The sequence below is a fragment of the Notolepis coatsorum genome, assembly GCF_963971535.1.
Source record: "Notolepis coatsorum genome assembly, chromosome: 14".
NCBI lineage: Eukaryota > Metazoa > Chordata > Actinopteri > Aulopiformes > Paralepididae > Notolepis > Notolepis coatsorum.
In genome coordinates, this window is record NC_140178.1 from 53,610,519 (window position 1) to 53,627,623 (window position 17,105).

Here is a 17,105-nt window from a genome sequence, read left to right on the forward strand (position 1 = left end):
TGACAGCTTACGCAGGAAGGATCTCTCTCTCTCTCTCTCTCTCTCTCTCTCGCTCTCTCGCTCTCTCGCTCTCGCTCTCTCTCTCGCTCTCGCTCTCTCTCTCGTCGACTAGCTCCGTGCTCATAATAGTTTCTCTCTCATTACGCTGCCGGCAACTGATTACGTTTGTGAGTGCTACAGTATAGTCCAATAGATGCGACAGCATGTCCTTTGTTTACAAATTAGATCCGCACCAAACAGGGTAGTGTGAACGCAGACCAAAATTAAACGATGTATCATTTTCACATTTGGTGCGGATCTAATTTGTAAACAAATTAGAAAGTCCGGACTATCCCCGGACTTTCAGATGTGAACACACCCTTAATATGCTTGGACAGTTCATTGTAATACAAAAATAAAAATAAAAAAGTGTTACACTCCAACTTGCTTGATTCCTTTGTTAGTAATAGGTTGCAAATAACCTGGACTGGGATTTTCTGTTAACTAGTAAGATATTTTGTGTTCTCCTTTGCACCGTGCTAAAAACTGAAGGGGTGGTGTAGTCAGAGTTGTAGTTGCAGTAACCAGTGACTACATACATGAATTGATGTGGCCAGTGTGTCATTTTTTTTTTTAATGATTGATGTCTTTGTTTTACCTTCACTGATTACTTGGTTTGTTATATGAAACTTCTTTACTTTCATTCATTCCTCATTTTTTGAATTACAAATATAATTAAACGTTAGTATTTTTTATGGTTTAAAAAAAAAAAAAAAAAAATGAATACATAATAATATAATTGATCAAGTGACCTCTTTCACATTGTGGTAGGCAAGGTCGCCTGGTTTGGGCTCGTTTCCAGATAGACCTGGTTGCTTGTTCCTCTCGCGAGATCTGGCAACACTGCTAGATGGACACCATTCTCGCTCAGTCGGCAGTCGGCACTGGCCTTGAAAATGCCTGCCTTGTTTTTCTACAAGCTTCCTTTGTCTAGAATAATTTAGTTCGGTGTCTATCATGGTTAACAGTTGTGTCGTACCGGAGTGCACGGGCAGCAAGAGGAAAAACGAAACGCACGTGAAATTTTTTCATTTCCCATTGAAGGATGAGGAGCGATGCAAGCAATGGCTCAGAGCTATACAAAACCCCAAATATCACGAGAACACATCTGTGGACAAACTGAAAAACCTCAGAGTATGCAGTCTGCATTTCACGGACGAGGATTTTGTACGAGACATGAGACAGGAACTGATGGGAGAATTGATGGGAGTCAAAGTAGAGAAGAAACTCGAATCGACCGCTGTTCCTTCCATTCGTTTGGGGACATGTGACGACGATGGACGAGGCAGGTTTACCTGCCCATCGCCAGCCCCCAGCAGCAAGAAGAAGCCGCGCAGATGTAACGTATGCAACAAGTTAGACATCGTTACCGTTTACTGTACTGTGTTGACTGTTGTGCGTTCGGTCCTCGTCAAAAGTCGGACATTTCCGTGTTTACCAACAGCGTGGCATTGGTCAATATTAATAGTAATTGGTAAATACATAGATGGGTAAATACCGGGCAGTTTCCATTATACCTTGAGTGACCCTTCACATTGTGTGGCGCAAAAATACTTTATTATGAACATGGACTATCATGAGACATCCTCAGAAACATGACGTTGACATGCTGGGATTCCTAAAAATCCACCACCAAACCACCTGCATCAAGAAAGAAAGGTTGAATCATCTGATTGTTTCTGACTTTACGACCAAACTATTTACCATTTCCGATTTAACACGTTTGCGAGGAGCAACCGAACGCATAATTATTTGAGCGAGCTGGCGTTAGCTAACGCCTAACTTAACTGTTGAGAGGCCAAACGTTATTATGCGGTTACCGTTATCAATAGTTATTAAATCTCACATTCCACTTATGTGATATTGTCTACACAACATGAAATCTAAAAGTTAGTTTTTTAAAGTGGCGAAATACAACAATAATGTCACCGGAACTTCCTGATCACTTGACCCGGCAGTGAACTCGCTGAGCTCAACGTCCCGTCGCTGTTTTTAATCAGCTGCTGCGCGTGTGTTATTAGTTATTAGTCTGTTACCGAGCCTAAACGGGATACCATAGGTGTAAACGGGCTTAATTTGTTTTACGGATACATACGTTACCTTGCTTAAACGAAAGCATTTTTTTAATGTATTTATTATTCTCGAAAGAACGTCCTCACGTCGTTTGTATCACTCGGCCTGGACGCGGCCCTGTGGGAGAACAGGCTAACAGCGGCGTTCCATTGAAATGTGTGAGAATTCCACTTTAAAGCCAGAAGTTAGGCTTTTGTTAAAGGAAGACGGCGACCTAAATTGGTTTATTTGCAGTCTTCCATAGATGGAATCAGACAAGAAGACAGGTACCCATCTCATCTACAGTGCAGTACAGAGCTCCGACTTGCAACAACTGCCAAACTGTCTTCTGTAGCCTCTACATGTTGTGCTTTGTGTATTTACCACGTGTAGACATAACTACGTAAAATTATTGTAATTTTCGAAGCAGATGCATAGTCTTGACGAACAACATCTGGGCGCAGTTATAACTTATTGCACGCAGTCAAGCTAGCTAACGTAGCACATAGTTAACGATAAACCGATTCTAGACTAGATATTGCTAACGATAGATAAATAATCATACAACCATGGGTCGTAGGTGTGTTGTAAACCGTTGCGATAATAAGGACTGGGAGAAGAGATGTCTAGGGTCTATTATTGTAATGTTTCATAGAATTCCAACCAACGACCCCGTCCGGATGAAACAGTGGCTAGTTGCACTAAACATAGATCCCGACACACCGACAGAAATAATCAAGAAGAAGAAAGTTTGCTCAGCGCATTTTGTACCAGATGACTATTTTGAAAGACTGGAACAATGCAGAACAGTGAGACTTTTTCTGAAGGATACGGCCATCCCATCAGTTGGCCTCACAGGACAAAGTTGGACACCCGTGGCTGTGGTAAGTGTTGGCTGTTTTGTTTTTAGATGGAAGTAATTTTTGTAATATTTGTAATATTGTAAATTTTTTCTCAATTTGATGTAAAAACTAGCCAAATCATTAGCCAAATTTACCCTCTTTTGTAAACCATCAAACATTTAGAAATATGTCATCAGTATGCACTCTAAATACATTAACATTTTGTAATTTAGCTGACTCTTTCACCCAAAGCGACGAAGTTCTGTACGACAAGTCAGCAGGAATGTTACAACTCTTACAGCTGAGTAACAATGTTCATCAAACAGTGCTGAAACTTGGGTGCTGCAGCGTTGAGTGCATAGTAGTAAAGAAAGACATTTAGTATAGTAGGAAGAGTGCATTATAGTATAAGACAGTAAGAAGGGTTTAATTTCTTTTAAACTCATTTCTGATATTGATTGAAGTGTGTTTTTAGTCTGGTGAAATATTGGTCATGTTTCAGCTGTCCTAACTGTGGTGGGAACTTGAAGTTCGTTCCAGCACAAAGCGATGACTGAGAATAGGTGGCTTGACTGGCTTCTCTTTGATGACCCTCCCAGAGCTCGGATAGGACTGGGTCTGAGGGCTGAGGTGGCCATAAAATGTAGAGCGGAGGGGTCTTGAGGGTGTGTAGTGAGAGACCATTGACCGCAGTTAGGTGGGAGCCGTTCCCTTCGCTGCGCGTTATGCCAGGTCGAGGACCTTGAAGCCGATTTGTGCGGCCACGTTGAGCCAGTGCATGTCCCTAAGAAGTGGGGTAACATGGGCTGACTTTGGTAGGTTGGAGTTCAGACGGGGGCGGCTGCCTTCTGAATGAGTTGAAGAGGCTAGGTGGCGGTCGTCAGGAGACCGGCAGGCGGCAGCGAGCAGTGCATTGCTAGGCTGGACAAGATATGCCTCCTAAAGTGTGTAAACGGAAGTACAGGCTTTCAGGTTTAGACAAAAAAATTATAGAAATGTGTGAAGTGCACAATATTTCCTTGTTTAAGCCACTGCAACGGCTTTACCTGAAGAATTTACTACATGACCGGCACGTTCTAGCTTGTTTGCCGACAGGATTCGGGAAAAGTTTGGTCCTTTCGGAGGCAGCTTCCACACCGGAAATTCTACCCCATACACACTTTCGGCCGTAGTTCTTTACCAGGCTTTATCTCACGGAGGAGATAAAACTGGGAACGAGGTTAGTGCATTGCCGTAGGCGAGACATGACTGTTGATTGGACAAGACTTCTTTTGTCACGAAGGGGCGGATCCTTCTGACGTTGCTCAGGAGCTACTACTACTTGGTAGGAGTGGTCGTTGAGGTACGGTAGGATGACAGCCATGCCAGCACAGAGCCTACAACTCTCATTCCGATGCGAGGAGGATCTGATGGTTGACTAGGTCCAGGAGAATGAGGACAGGAGGCCTTTCACTCTTGCTAAGTGAAGCGCCTCTGTGACTGCTATGAGGGCCGTCTCTGTGGAGTGACCAGTCCACTCCTGAAGCCTGACTGATTACTTAAGGTTTAGGAGCAGTGGGCAGCCACACAGGCCAGTACCTTCAGGGCTGTATGTTAACTTTTTTGCACGTAGCACAGGCCAAAATTCGTGTAGCATGAGTATAAAACGTCTCTAAAATCTCTAAAAACAACCACAAGTAGTGCAGTTAATCACTTAAATAAGTGTGACTGGCAAAGGACATGAATCTTGCATACAACAAACCTTAAATGCCAACTTGCAGGTTGTATTTTTGTTCAATAAACAATGTGACTAGGCCAACGCTGACTTTCATGAAGAGGGGGATTTTTTTTCCGAAATTGACCCAGTTTTAGCGTTTTTAATTATCAAACATTTTGTCTACCAAACCACAACCTCCACGCACATGCATATTTGAATCCATGGTTCATAACGTGCGTGTGTCATCTTAATGATGACGTCACACAAGGTGCAGGGCATCAGGGGGCAGAGTCACAGCAGGTAGTGGCAGGAAGCAGAGAGCCTTCTTGTTACTACTAGCCGAGGAGCTAGTCTCTGTTTCACCTAACACTATTGCTCCGTGATCATAGCCATTAATCTCTAAAGCTAACCACTATTTGTAAAAGCCACAACCACGTTACCATATTTGTAATAATGTAAATCATTGTGTCGTTGTACATATTGTGTTTATAACGTTAGTAGCTAAGTTAGCTAGCTTGGTAGCCAGCATTCTCGAAACTCCTAACATCACCCGATTTAAAATGGTTCTCTCCTCATTGTAGGGCTGACCTTCGAAGCTTTTTTTTGGCAATCGAAGCTTCGGGGCCGAGCTTCGATTTTAATTCGAAGCTTCGTATTTTTTTATTTTATTTTTTTTAATATTATATATATATTTTTTAATCTTATGTTGTGGGACTTGTACAGCACTTTGGTAAACTTTGTTGTTTTTAAATGTGCTCTATAAATAAAGTGGATTAATTAATTAAGTAGCCCCTTTCGTGACTGTGACGCAGCCAACAAGGTTTCACTCGGAAATAGCTTTCTGCACTCGTCAAAACTCCTTGTAGTGGATCAGAAGTAGGGAAAGTTACCTGGAGTGACGTCACGGCCCTGCTAGCGTCTGATAAGCTTTTTGATTTGCTCGTGCATGTTATTCGTGCATGGACCTTTTTAACCCTTTCTGAGTGGCATTTCCGGCGTCAAATGGAAAAAAATAAATAATGAAATTAGATACCAATGATGTAAACTACCCATAATTGCAGAGTAGGGTTTAACCTGCAAGTTGGCCTTTAACCCATTCTCTGCCACCACTTTGACCATCCTAAACCATCCTCTGCCAGCGCTATTTGTCTATGGAGATGTTCACCTTCTTTGCAGCGCTATAACTTTTTAAATTGTATTGCTAAATTGACATTACTATGGCCCATTCAACATCAATTATCTATCGTTCAGGATGTAGGAACGTTTTACTTTTTCATTCACACATTCATACTAAAATACCGTCTAGAGCAGCGGTTCTCAACAGGGGTTCCGCGGCACACAGGGGTTCCGCGGAGAGCTGCCTGGGGTTCCGCGAGATGCCTGATGGGAATGTTTCTTTAAGAATATAGAATGACAACTATTAACTAAACAAATAGTCTATCTAGTGCTTCATGTGTATACAATAATTGCCTAATCTAATAACATGAACTAAAAAAGAAATCGATCAAAATATCTTCACACGTTTCGTAAAGTTATTATAGAAACAACTTAACGTCCGCGTCAGGCGTCATTGCTTTTACCAACAGATTTTCCAACGCATTTCCAGAGAAGTCGCATTCGTGTGACGTCACATCGCGGGTCCTATCTCCGTTACAGAGCCGGCTCTGATCCGTTATCAATGAATTGCAAAGCGGGCGGCTGTCGTGATAATAATTACTAAATGCATTCAGTGCTGGATCTAATCAAATGGATTTATCGAGACACGCTATGGAAAGTTCAAGACCGGATCACAAGCGTGCTAATTACACGCTTGGGCTACGGTGATGGGCTACTCGCCAAGTGCAGACAAAGTGAGTGTATCCGCTGCTGTTATTATTATGATACAAAATGTGAACGAATGAAAACTGTATTTAACAGAAACAGTAAAAGGCACTCTGCAGATTACATTTATATATAGCTGTTTTATAAGTCAACATTGTGTCCCTGGCCGTCAACAAAGAATGGCAGGATGTGATGTCATAAACAAGCGTCACCTCACTAGAATAATATTTCCAACGTGAAACGCAAAGCTGAATTTTCACACAAAATGGACAAGTTTCTGACTCGTCCATCGAAACAGGTTACAGTTACCAATACCAATTCAGTACCTTCTATTACCAATTCGACTGCTGAGATTGACCCAGTCTTGGACACAGAAGATGATGACACAGAAGCTGTTAATAACAAAAAGCTACAATGTTCGGCTAAACCAAAACTGGCAAAATGTCGGAAATATGAAGATGGATACCTTAATTATGGCTTTGTTGTATTCCCTGGGAGCAAAAGCTCACCACAACCACAGTGTGTCATTTGTTCTCAAGTGCTGTCCAACAAGTCTTTGGCACCCTCCAAGTTAATCAGACATTTACAGACAAAACATGGCCATTACAAATACATGATTTTCTGTTTGATAAATGGTCACAATGTTATTTGTATAGAAAACAGTGCAGCTGCAACAGATAGCACTTTATTGATATTTTTCTGTATTTAAAAAAATAAATACATGATTTTCTGTTTGATAAATTGTCAGTTATTTTTATGGAAAACAGTGCAGCTGCAACAGAGCACTTTGATATTTTTCTGTATTTAAAAATAAAATACATGATTTTCTGTTTGTTTCCCGGTTTCAATGGGTTAAATAAACGTTATTTTGAAAGCAAGCACGTTTGTCATCATTGTAGCAAAAAAGACAGGACCGCAAAAGTCTTTATCGTATGTAGGGGTGCCCTGGAATATTTTTTTGGACACAGGGGTGCCTTGGCAGCAGAAAGGTTGAGAACCCCTGGTCTAGAGTATAAATATGTTTTTATCGTTTTCTGCAGTATTTCATAGAACGTGAGATATAGGCATAAATGCATATATTAGATTATCAAATGCAGTTTGATACTGATCAACGTTATATTAAAAATTTCAACTGTACATGGTCCTAAACGTCATGACTCATCTGCGGGTGAACAGAGGGTGGGGGGTCGTTTATAATTCAATGACCGACGTTAAATGATTTATGTAGTATGGGTGATATATTGATCAGAGCAGTTTGTATCGAAAATGATAAAGAAAAACGCTGAAACTCACGTCAGTCTCGTAGCGTTGGGCGATGAGAGTGGAGCAAACGGATCCCAATTATGTGATGTTGATCGATGCGATCCATTTCCGGTTTGTATATTACTAATGCACGTCCAAATCATGTTGATTATTGAGTTATGGCAAAGATCCATATCCACGGTGTCTGTATTGAGCCCCGGGACGATAAACAAGTGGCCGGACAAAATTAGGGGACGGACCGAGCTCCAACGGGCACTTCCGGTTTGGCAACTCGCCGATCGGCCACAAGGTGGCAGTATTGAAGCGTTGCAGAGTTGTGCTGGCTCAGACAGCATCAGCCAAGACTCCGTGGGTGAAATATGAATACCATGACGAAAATATGAAATATTGATCTCAAACACGCCTTACGGCGTGATTGGCAGACAACGCATGGCGGAGAAACCCGCCTTAACACGCGATTGGCGGAGAATGGGTTAACAAGAAATGTTTTCAGTCATTCGGACGAACATTTTTTCTTTATTTCCCCATAATGGTAAATTGCAGGGACATAACTGTATACAATACATCAAATCAAATCAAATGTATGGCCCGACAACACACGTTAATGTTCCCATGGGCCGGACACGTCTTCTTTAAACAAGTCAAGAAGAAACATAACAATAAGTCAAGAACAAAACAAGAACACCAAGGTCTAGGCCTGCCACGATAACACATTTTGCTGGGCGATTAATTGCCCCCGAAAATATCGCGATAAGCGATATTATTGCGACCGGTTAGAGAATTTTTTTTTGAGAAATTTATTTCCCAAAACTTTTATTTTGAAGCCCACCGCTCCGTCTTTTCCGGTGTTTTAGACTTTTATTTTGAAGCCCACCGACCGGAGCGGAAGTATTGTTGTTATTATCCTAGCAGCATCTATGAGCGGCCAACTTGTCTCTCCGGTTCTGTGTTTTTGAGCTAATGATAAAACAAATGTTGAGATTGTTGGTGAGCAACTAACTTTAGGTTAGTTTTAACGTTAGCTACTAACGTTAGATGCAGCTACTACAGGCAATCAACGATGAGGAGGAAGCGTCAAAGCCGTATAGAATAGAATAGCCCTGTGGTGCGTAGGCACGGGAGCGCAACTCGATTACCTGTTATAATAAATTTATTCATGTTTAACTTGTCCCCGTGTCCAGTCCTTTGACTAGTCCCACCCGTTCATTGTAAACAATGATGCATGTAATTGTATTAAAGTTATTCTGTGTTGTAGCTATGCTATACGTTGTATTTCGTTTGTTAGCTATTTAGCTAATGTTGTTGGCATTGAATGAGCATCAACACTAGATCTTTAATCTTTATTTAGCAGTCCAGTTTCTCCGGGCAGTAGCGAGTAACTACTTGGGTCTAAAAATAGCTAACGTTACACTACAAAGAACGCTATTTGGTTAAAAGGAGCAACACTATTGAGAAATGTAGTTAAGCTATATGTGGCGTTGCTAGTGCCCCACGGAGCTCCCGTGCTGTGCTCTGTAGTAAGGCCAGCGGCCCCCCACACGGAGTGACTGACGAGGGGTACTGGTTCCGCCTCATTAAAACAAACGCGCAAATAGCAATTAATCGCGCCCGTCAAAATCATTGCATTAATTTTAATTATCGCAGCAATTAATCGATTTATTGCTTATCGCGGCAGGCCTAATAAGGTCCAACAAATTTAAGATAAATGCAAAAAAATGAATGAATGCAAACACTCCCAGACATACACCACACGAAGGTAAGGAAAAACTCACTAAAACCTAACAATAGGGAAAAAAGCACCACAGGCAGTGTGGAGGAGAGAAACCTTAGAAGGGCCATTAAAGGGGGGATCTCCCTTCTTAGATGTCGGTGATAGTATATAGTGTTGCAGACTGACAGTGGTAAGCATGCACTCATGTGTGTAGTGAAACACAGATGAGTGCATGCAATAGCAACTGAACATTTTGAAAAATTAAAGATAGAGCTGATAGCGATAGCAACTGAACATTTTGAAAGATTAAAAATAGAGCTGATAGCGAATCTATTTGAGGCACAGGGGCGGCGCAAAGAGGGTTGCGTCCTCCCCGTCTTAATCACGGGACGTTCAACACTCCGGTCATATGTTACGCTTCAAATTAGCAGTGCAAATCTGTTTAAATTTGTCATACAATATTCTTTTATTGAGTGTAAATCACTAATAGAACAAAAACAACAAACTTGTAGTACTCCATGAATGAGATCATCACACACACACCATTGCATTAATCAGAAGTACAAGGAACTCTGCATACCTTTGTTTCACAATGAAAAGAGCTTTATAAAAACGGCACAAAACTCCAAACACACTCCAAAAGACAGACAACTAGCGTGATCAAAAACGGAAGATAATAATACAAATAGTACAATTTACGCATGCGTAAAACCTTATTTAGCATCTAATTGAAATTATCCTGTTTCAATTATTTCTTGGGCTATCGACACCAAATAAAAACTAGCTACTATGTAAGGTTTAGTTTCAGGCCTGCTCTTTCGACGAGCATTCCGGAAATTCTCTGCCAGACCTCGTCAAACAAATGACTTCACTTGGTCACGCCGGCATGCTGGTTGACTCCTGAGAGATATTAAAATTGAAAGACTAAAAATAACCATGACCAGTAATTATTTGGAATACATTGTTTTACCAGTATCCTTATTTTTTAAAGTTATTATAATAATTCTATTTTTGGGGGAGGAAATTTCATGTCTTTTGTGATGTTTGTGTTTAATTTGTATTTTTACTCTGTATTTGTATTTTGTATTCATTATTATTTTTGTTGTTATTGCAGTTAATATTATTGAAGTTTTGTCCTGTGATATCTTGTGCTTTGTTATATTATTGTATTTTGTTTTGTTTGTTTTGAAAAAAGGAAAATAAAAAAGATTTGATAAAGAAATTATATTTATTTCAAATTCGAATTTCTCCCTTCAAGTTTGCATCTCGTGTTTTTATGTAAATTCGAAATTAAATTTGAAAATAATGTGACAGCCCTAATTTACAATGTCAGAAATATTGTGTCTTACTATTAGGGCTGACCTTCGAAGCTTTTTTTGGCAATCGAAGCTTCGGGGCCGAGCTTCGATTTAAATTCGAAGCTTTGAGAATTTTTTATATTTTTATTAATTTATTTTTATCTTATGTTGTGGGACTTGTACAGCACTTTGGTAAACGTTGTTGTTTTTAAATGTGCTCTATAAATAAAGTGGATTGGATTATTAATTAAGTAGCCCCTTTCGTGACTGACGCAGCCAACAAGGTTTCACTCGGCTGCGCTGCCTGGGTGCAGTGGAGCTGCTCTCACAGCCAATGACATGACATTACATAATTATGTTGCAACCTTCGTCTATCAAGCAAACGATTATATAAATATTTATATGTAGTTGATGGAGACAAAGGCAGAATTCGACTTAATTAAGCACGTTTTATTAAGACATATTTTTATATGGGTCGGGACACTTTAAAAAAGCAGCACAATGAACACAAATCTGTCCGACATAGTCTTAAATAACAAATGGCATTGCTTCGCTTCTTCGTCGACATGTCTGCTGCACATGTCCTTGTTGTTTTCAACACCGATAATCTCCACATGCTTGTTGTAGAAAGGTGGAGTCGAGGCGCCTCTTACTTTCGTTTCATTGGAATGGAGGCGCAATATTTTGGAGACAAAAAAAAAACGAAAAAAATTTATTAAAAAAATATATATATATATATTTTTTTAAACGTATTTTTTTTATATTCTAAGCTTGTGCCATCGAACGAAGCTTCGAAGTATTTAAGACAGCCCTACTTACTATGCTTGAGTAAATTGTAATGACCCAAAGGAGAATATCAATTATTATTATAATTTATTTTTTCATCTTTGACGGTGAATAACACCATGCTAACATTGACCAGACATGAAAAATTGCCACTGTTTGTAGCGTGATTCACTCTGCGTTGTGTAGTTTATAGATGGAAAAGACACCGCTACAACAGTGGGGTCAGCTTACGTCCATTTTATTCTGTGGTCAAACAAAGACGATACACTCTCCTCCTGTTGTGCTCCACCTTGTCCTTCACTGATCCATTCGGAAAGCATTCAGCACCTTCCTGAGATCAAGTGTACAAAATATCTAAGCAAATGAATAAAGGTCAGATGATTTACAGTTTTTTTTGTAGATACAGTACTGAATTTTGCTATTTTAAATATGAATAGAATAGGAGGCCTATAAATTACCTTATTATGGTCAAGTCATACATCTATGGATCGGGCCAAATCTCCTCTTTCGAATGGCAGAGTTCAATCTGGATTTAGTACCAGGCGCCCGTAACAGGGCAGCAAAGACTGTGAATGAAATCTACTGTAAGTAGTTACTTTTTTATAATCTAAATAGCTCTGCCATTTTTTCATCAGATTGAGACATGTTTATTTTAGGGATGCCCCGATCACGTTTTTTGCCACCGATACCGATCACCGATCGTCGTGAGCCATATCGGCCGATACCGATCCGATACCGATCGTTTTTGATTAAAAAGAAATTAAAATTAATTTTATATAATTTTTTTTTTTTTTTTTTAATAATAAAATATATATATTATATAATTAGACTTGTACTTGTATTATCTGCGAGACATCGCCACCACGCAACAAGTCAAAATGCTCACTATCTGCAAACAGCTCCACTGTCTGTGTGTACTCTAGTAGCCTCGCTCCAAAAAGGATTCTCCGGCGCTGCAGCGGGACCCATTGGTAACGTTATGCTTTGGTCATTTCACATTTAGCAAGCCCTCAGCTCGAATATGCATTAAATCAATGTTATAAGACATTGATATCAAGAGCTATCTGTAGCTACTGCTAGCCGGCTAGATGACGTTAAGACAGAACTTTAGTTCAATGGGACATTTCGTTTTGAACAGAAAACTAACGTCAGCTAACGCAAGCTAACGCAAGCTACCGGAGGTATGAACATGGACTACTAGATTTTCTGGATCATTTGTTGATATCAGGAGCTATCGGTAGCTAGCCGGCTAAATACCGTTAGACAATGCCTACTAAACGTGAATAGTTGACTGGGTAATTTTGTTTAAACAGTAACGATAGCTAGGTAGCTAACGTTAGCGCAGGTCGAATGCACTACAGACTCGAGCAGAGGAGCCGCACCTCTTTGTTTACAAACTCTACACGGGGACGGGCGGGGCTAGGGAGGAGGAGCAGTTTGCAGGTCCTGTGCGTCTGAGACAAGCGAGTGAGATATCCACTTGATCAGTTTCCGCGATCGGCGAATATGACTCATTATCCGGTATTTGACCGGCAAAATCTGTTGAAGTCCGACATATTTAATCTCTCCGGTCTTAATGTCCGGTGAAAATAATTCCCTGAGTCTAAGCACAATTTGATTATTTAAATTGTATTAAAATAGGCTAAAATTAAATAGCCTATGCGATGAACGAAACGATCATTACATTTGTTTCCTCGTTGCTTCTAATAATGACAACGACGTTGTCAGCGAGAGCTTAGTGCTGGGTGTGCGAACTTTTGTGAAGCTGCAGAGCCGGAGCAGCAGCAGCACAATGCAGTATTCCAGCAGTACTCCAATTCAGCCATTTTCAATTCAATGTTGGGTGGGGGGCGCTGTTGTGCGGTTCCCAGAAAAGAGCCAATAACAGCTGAATCAGCTGCTCTGCAGCGCCATACTCTTTGCAAATAAGTCGTTGCGAGGTGGAGAGAGTCGTCACGCAAACCTGCACGATAATGTTGCCGTCTCTCTCTGCCAAATTTCTCAGTTGATATAATTAATACAAATGTCCAATATAACGGAATTCGTTAGCTCATAAAAATGTGATTATAACAGACTGTTGTTTATTAATGTCGGGCGACTGCCCACAGACACCTATTTGATTTAAAGTCGGCAGCAGCACGAGTCTCGGGACTTATTTTATTTGGAATATAATGACTTTATACGCAAAAGTAGCCTAGTTTTAAGTAAAAATATTATAAATCTACATGCCTTGATGATGTCATTCTTTTGTTTTGTTGTCATTCTTTTGCCTATCAATTGTTTTTAAGCTCAATAAACTCTGACCGGAATTTCTGTCATTTGACCGGTAGATTGAAATCTACCGGACACTGAGGCCGGCAACAATTTTTTCTAACGGAAACCCTGTTCTAGACGTTCACGGATGGGTAAAGAAACAAACTACGTTCTATTTCTATAATGTTCAGGTTTGTTCGACCCGTGAGATATGACAAATAATGTCAGAACTTTTCACAAATATTTTCAGTAGCTTTCACAGAGGCTGGTGTGAGCCGAGTAGTATAGTTTAATGAAATTCCGATGTCCATTGAAAGCCCTGGGTCTCTGTTTTAGGACTACAGCGCTTTCATGACGCGCTATTTCCTTGCGTCTAATTAATCAGGTTTCCGCTGGGATGCGCTGAGATATTTATGAACTCATATTTCGCTAATAACGCTTAAAATCATTGGTAAACAAACGTAGTGCTGAAAATATACACTTTGACTGCTGTTTTGATAGGGTTAGGGACCGGGTCTTTACTCTAGGCTACATACAAAAAAGATAACGCAACATTAATTAATACAGACTGTATTGATCTATTTATTATGTGATATTAAATCCGGCCCCATACCGGGCCCGTCTGTCTTTAGGGGTTAAGACAGACTTAATGCTATAAAGTGCACCTTGTGACTACCCGATCTTCCTGGCTGCCCAAGATTCCCGCTGTCTTGGGGAATGGGGGGCAGTCACAGACCTCTGTGCTGCCTGCTTTCTATCCTTTTCAGTTTCACCAAAAACATGTACTGTAGTAGAACTATGAATGTCATACTGGCAGAATGCTGGCTCTATTCTGTCCCCTATCACTCATAAAATGTTTGATCTCGGCGAAGATCCCCCCCCCCCTCAAAATTGTCATCTTGTGATTAAATTATGGCAGAACGGTTGAGCTTGCTCAGGTCGTAGACTGGTCATTTGGTAATTGGAAGGTTCCCGGTTCGAGCCCCTCCCGCCAGTGTGTCGAAGTGTCCTTGAGCAAGACACTTAACCCCTAACTGCAAGTTGGCACCTTACATGGTTGCCTCCGCCATCGGTGTTTGAGTGAATGGGTGAATGTGAGGCATAAGTTATAAAGCACTTTGAATAAAAGCGCTATATAAATGCAATGAATTAATTTACCATTTACTAACTGGTTGTCCCATTTCATTCTAGGCCCCTGAACCAGTTACGACAGCATCAAGTACAGCCGTTGCGGGTCCCTCGACAAGTACAGCTGCAGACATCTATCCAGAGGTACTGTAATTGTTTCCCTTGTTCTATAGAGCTGTCCCTGAAGCCTGTTTTTTAACGGACGTTTGAACCTTCGTTTTTAATTACAAAAAATATCAATTTATTATTTTATTATATAAAATATCCTCAAACTAAACCCTCAATTTGAATAAAGTAATTAATCTGATTAAATTAGTATATATCTTTTTTATTAAATCAACTTTCTTTAACACTATCAGTGCCGGCCTTGTTTACCTTTTTACCCCATTGAATGCCATCATCCACTTCAATGTTAGCGTAAAACGCATAATCTATGTTTTAAATTATGGCTGTGTCTAATCTGCCCGTCGCTTATCAATGACTTGTTTCCAGTCAACATTGTCGAAACGGATTGTTTTTTAATCGGTTCATATCCTTTTTATAGCATTTCGAAAAGCTATCGTTCTCTCTAAAATTTTCAGAAAATTGAAAGAGTCCCCCATAAACGGCATTTATTGGAATATTCTCGAATACACTAGACACGTTGTCATTTGTCGGCCTATTTATGAATCGTTTTCAAATAAACGCTAGATTATCGATAGTATATGTGTACTTATGCACGCTATAGAAGCGGGATGAAAAAATCTATTATCCATTTCCTCAAGATCACACACACACACACGGCACATGCTGATATCTCAGTGAATACAGGTCTGATTATCCTAAAACTGGTAACATAGACTCCTTACCTTAGATCAGATGTTCTCCAAAAAGATTATTCCAATTCCTGATCGCCATTCCAAATATCGATTGCGTTTATTGATTGATTATTGGCTGCTGTAAATATATATTCCAGGCTACTTTCCAACTCGCGATAAGATCCCTCATCATCAGACGGCTCGCCAGCACAATGGAGCCAGTTGGCCACCCCCACAGGGATCTCCCAGTATAATCGACTGACCTGCAGTTACATGGGGTTAGACGATAGGGGGAGTTTTTTCCCCCATCTGAGCTCCTAGAGGGTCTGCTGTACCAACGGGAGACTCGGTTGATGAAATATGAATTCAGATTGCTAATAAAAAAAATCAAACTACAATATAAGTCATCGGCGTTTCATCATTTTACTTTTCCGTCAAGCCAACTGAATCCAGCGGCTAGGTGGTGTAGTGGGCAAGTCGCTCGCCACCAACGCTGGAGACGCTGGGTTCGAGCCCAGCTCTCGGCGTTGCTATCAGCTTGGCTGGTCGCTCATACTAAACGTTTTTGGCAGTGTTAGGGGTGGGAAAGCTGATGGGTGGGTCCTGGGCGTTGTGGACAGCGACCCCTACAGTTCGGTCGGGGCGCCTGCACAGCGAGGGTAGGATCTGGAGAAAGGTAGTGTGACCTTCCACACGTTACACTCTCCCGGTGAGAATCTGCGCTGCCAGGCTGGCTGCCGGCTGGCTGCACATGTGTCGGAGGAAAGCATGTGACAGTCTCCGGCCTCCCGGACCAACAGTAGGGGGGGGGGGGGTGCGCAACAACCAGGAAGGGGGTTGGGAATTGGCATAACGACTAACAGTGGGATGGGAGAAAAAATCGGAAAAAGGAGGGGGGAAAAGATATTAAAAAAAAAAAAAAAAAAAAAGCCAACTGAATCCATTGTGATCGCCGGCCCGGAAAACGCGTGGATTATGCATTTTCAGTACCCAACGCTGAATCAATAAACGCAATCGATATTTGGAATGGCGATCAGGAATTGGAATAATCTTTTTGGATAACATCTGATCTGAGGTAAGGAATTTATTTGACCAGTCTTAGGATAATCAGAGCTGTTTTCACAGATATCAGTGTTTGCCCTATGTGTGTGTGTGTGTGGCTGTGATCTCTGATCAGGAAATGAGAGAATAGATATTTCAGCCCTCTTCTATAGCGTGCATAAGTACACATATACTATCGATAATCTAGCGTTTATTTGAAAACTATTCATAAATAGGCCGAAAAATTACAACGTTTTTGTGTATGCCAGAATATTCTAGTAAATGCCGATTATCATGGAATCTTTATATTTTCCTTGAAAACTAGGGCTTTTCAAAATGCTATAAAGCGGAAATGAAGCGATTTTAATAAAAAAATGT

At 40.7% G+C, this 17,105-nt stretch overlaps 1 protein-coding gene across 4 annotated transcripts in view; it reads left to right on the top strand.

The window, feature by feature from the left end:
• LOC311240025 (uncharacterized protein) overlaps positions 1 to 17,105 on the top strand; it is a 135,714-nt gene that overhangs the window by 33,955 nt on the left and 84,654 nt on the right. The window contains exons 1-2 of one of the 4 annotated variants that reach the window (XM_084328522.1): positions 1,240 to 1,383; positions 14,953 to 15,033. The exons of 1 other annotated variant lie outside the window; for it this stretch is intronic. In XM_084328522.1, the coding sequence (XP_084184648.1) occupies positions 1,243 to 1,383; positions 14,953 to 15,033 (222 nt within the window). In that variant the 5' untranslated portion in view covers positions 1,240 to 1,242. Of the gene's footprint in view, positions 1 to 1,239; positions 1,384 to 1,642; positions 2,976 to 14,952; positions 15,034 to 17,105 lie in introns of those variants that run through there. 2 more of the 4 variants (XM_084328519.1, XM_084328520.1) reach the window with 2 other exon arrangements.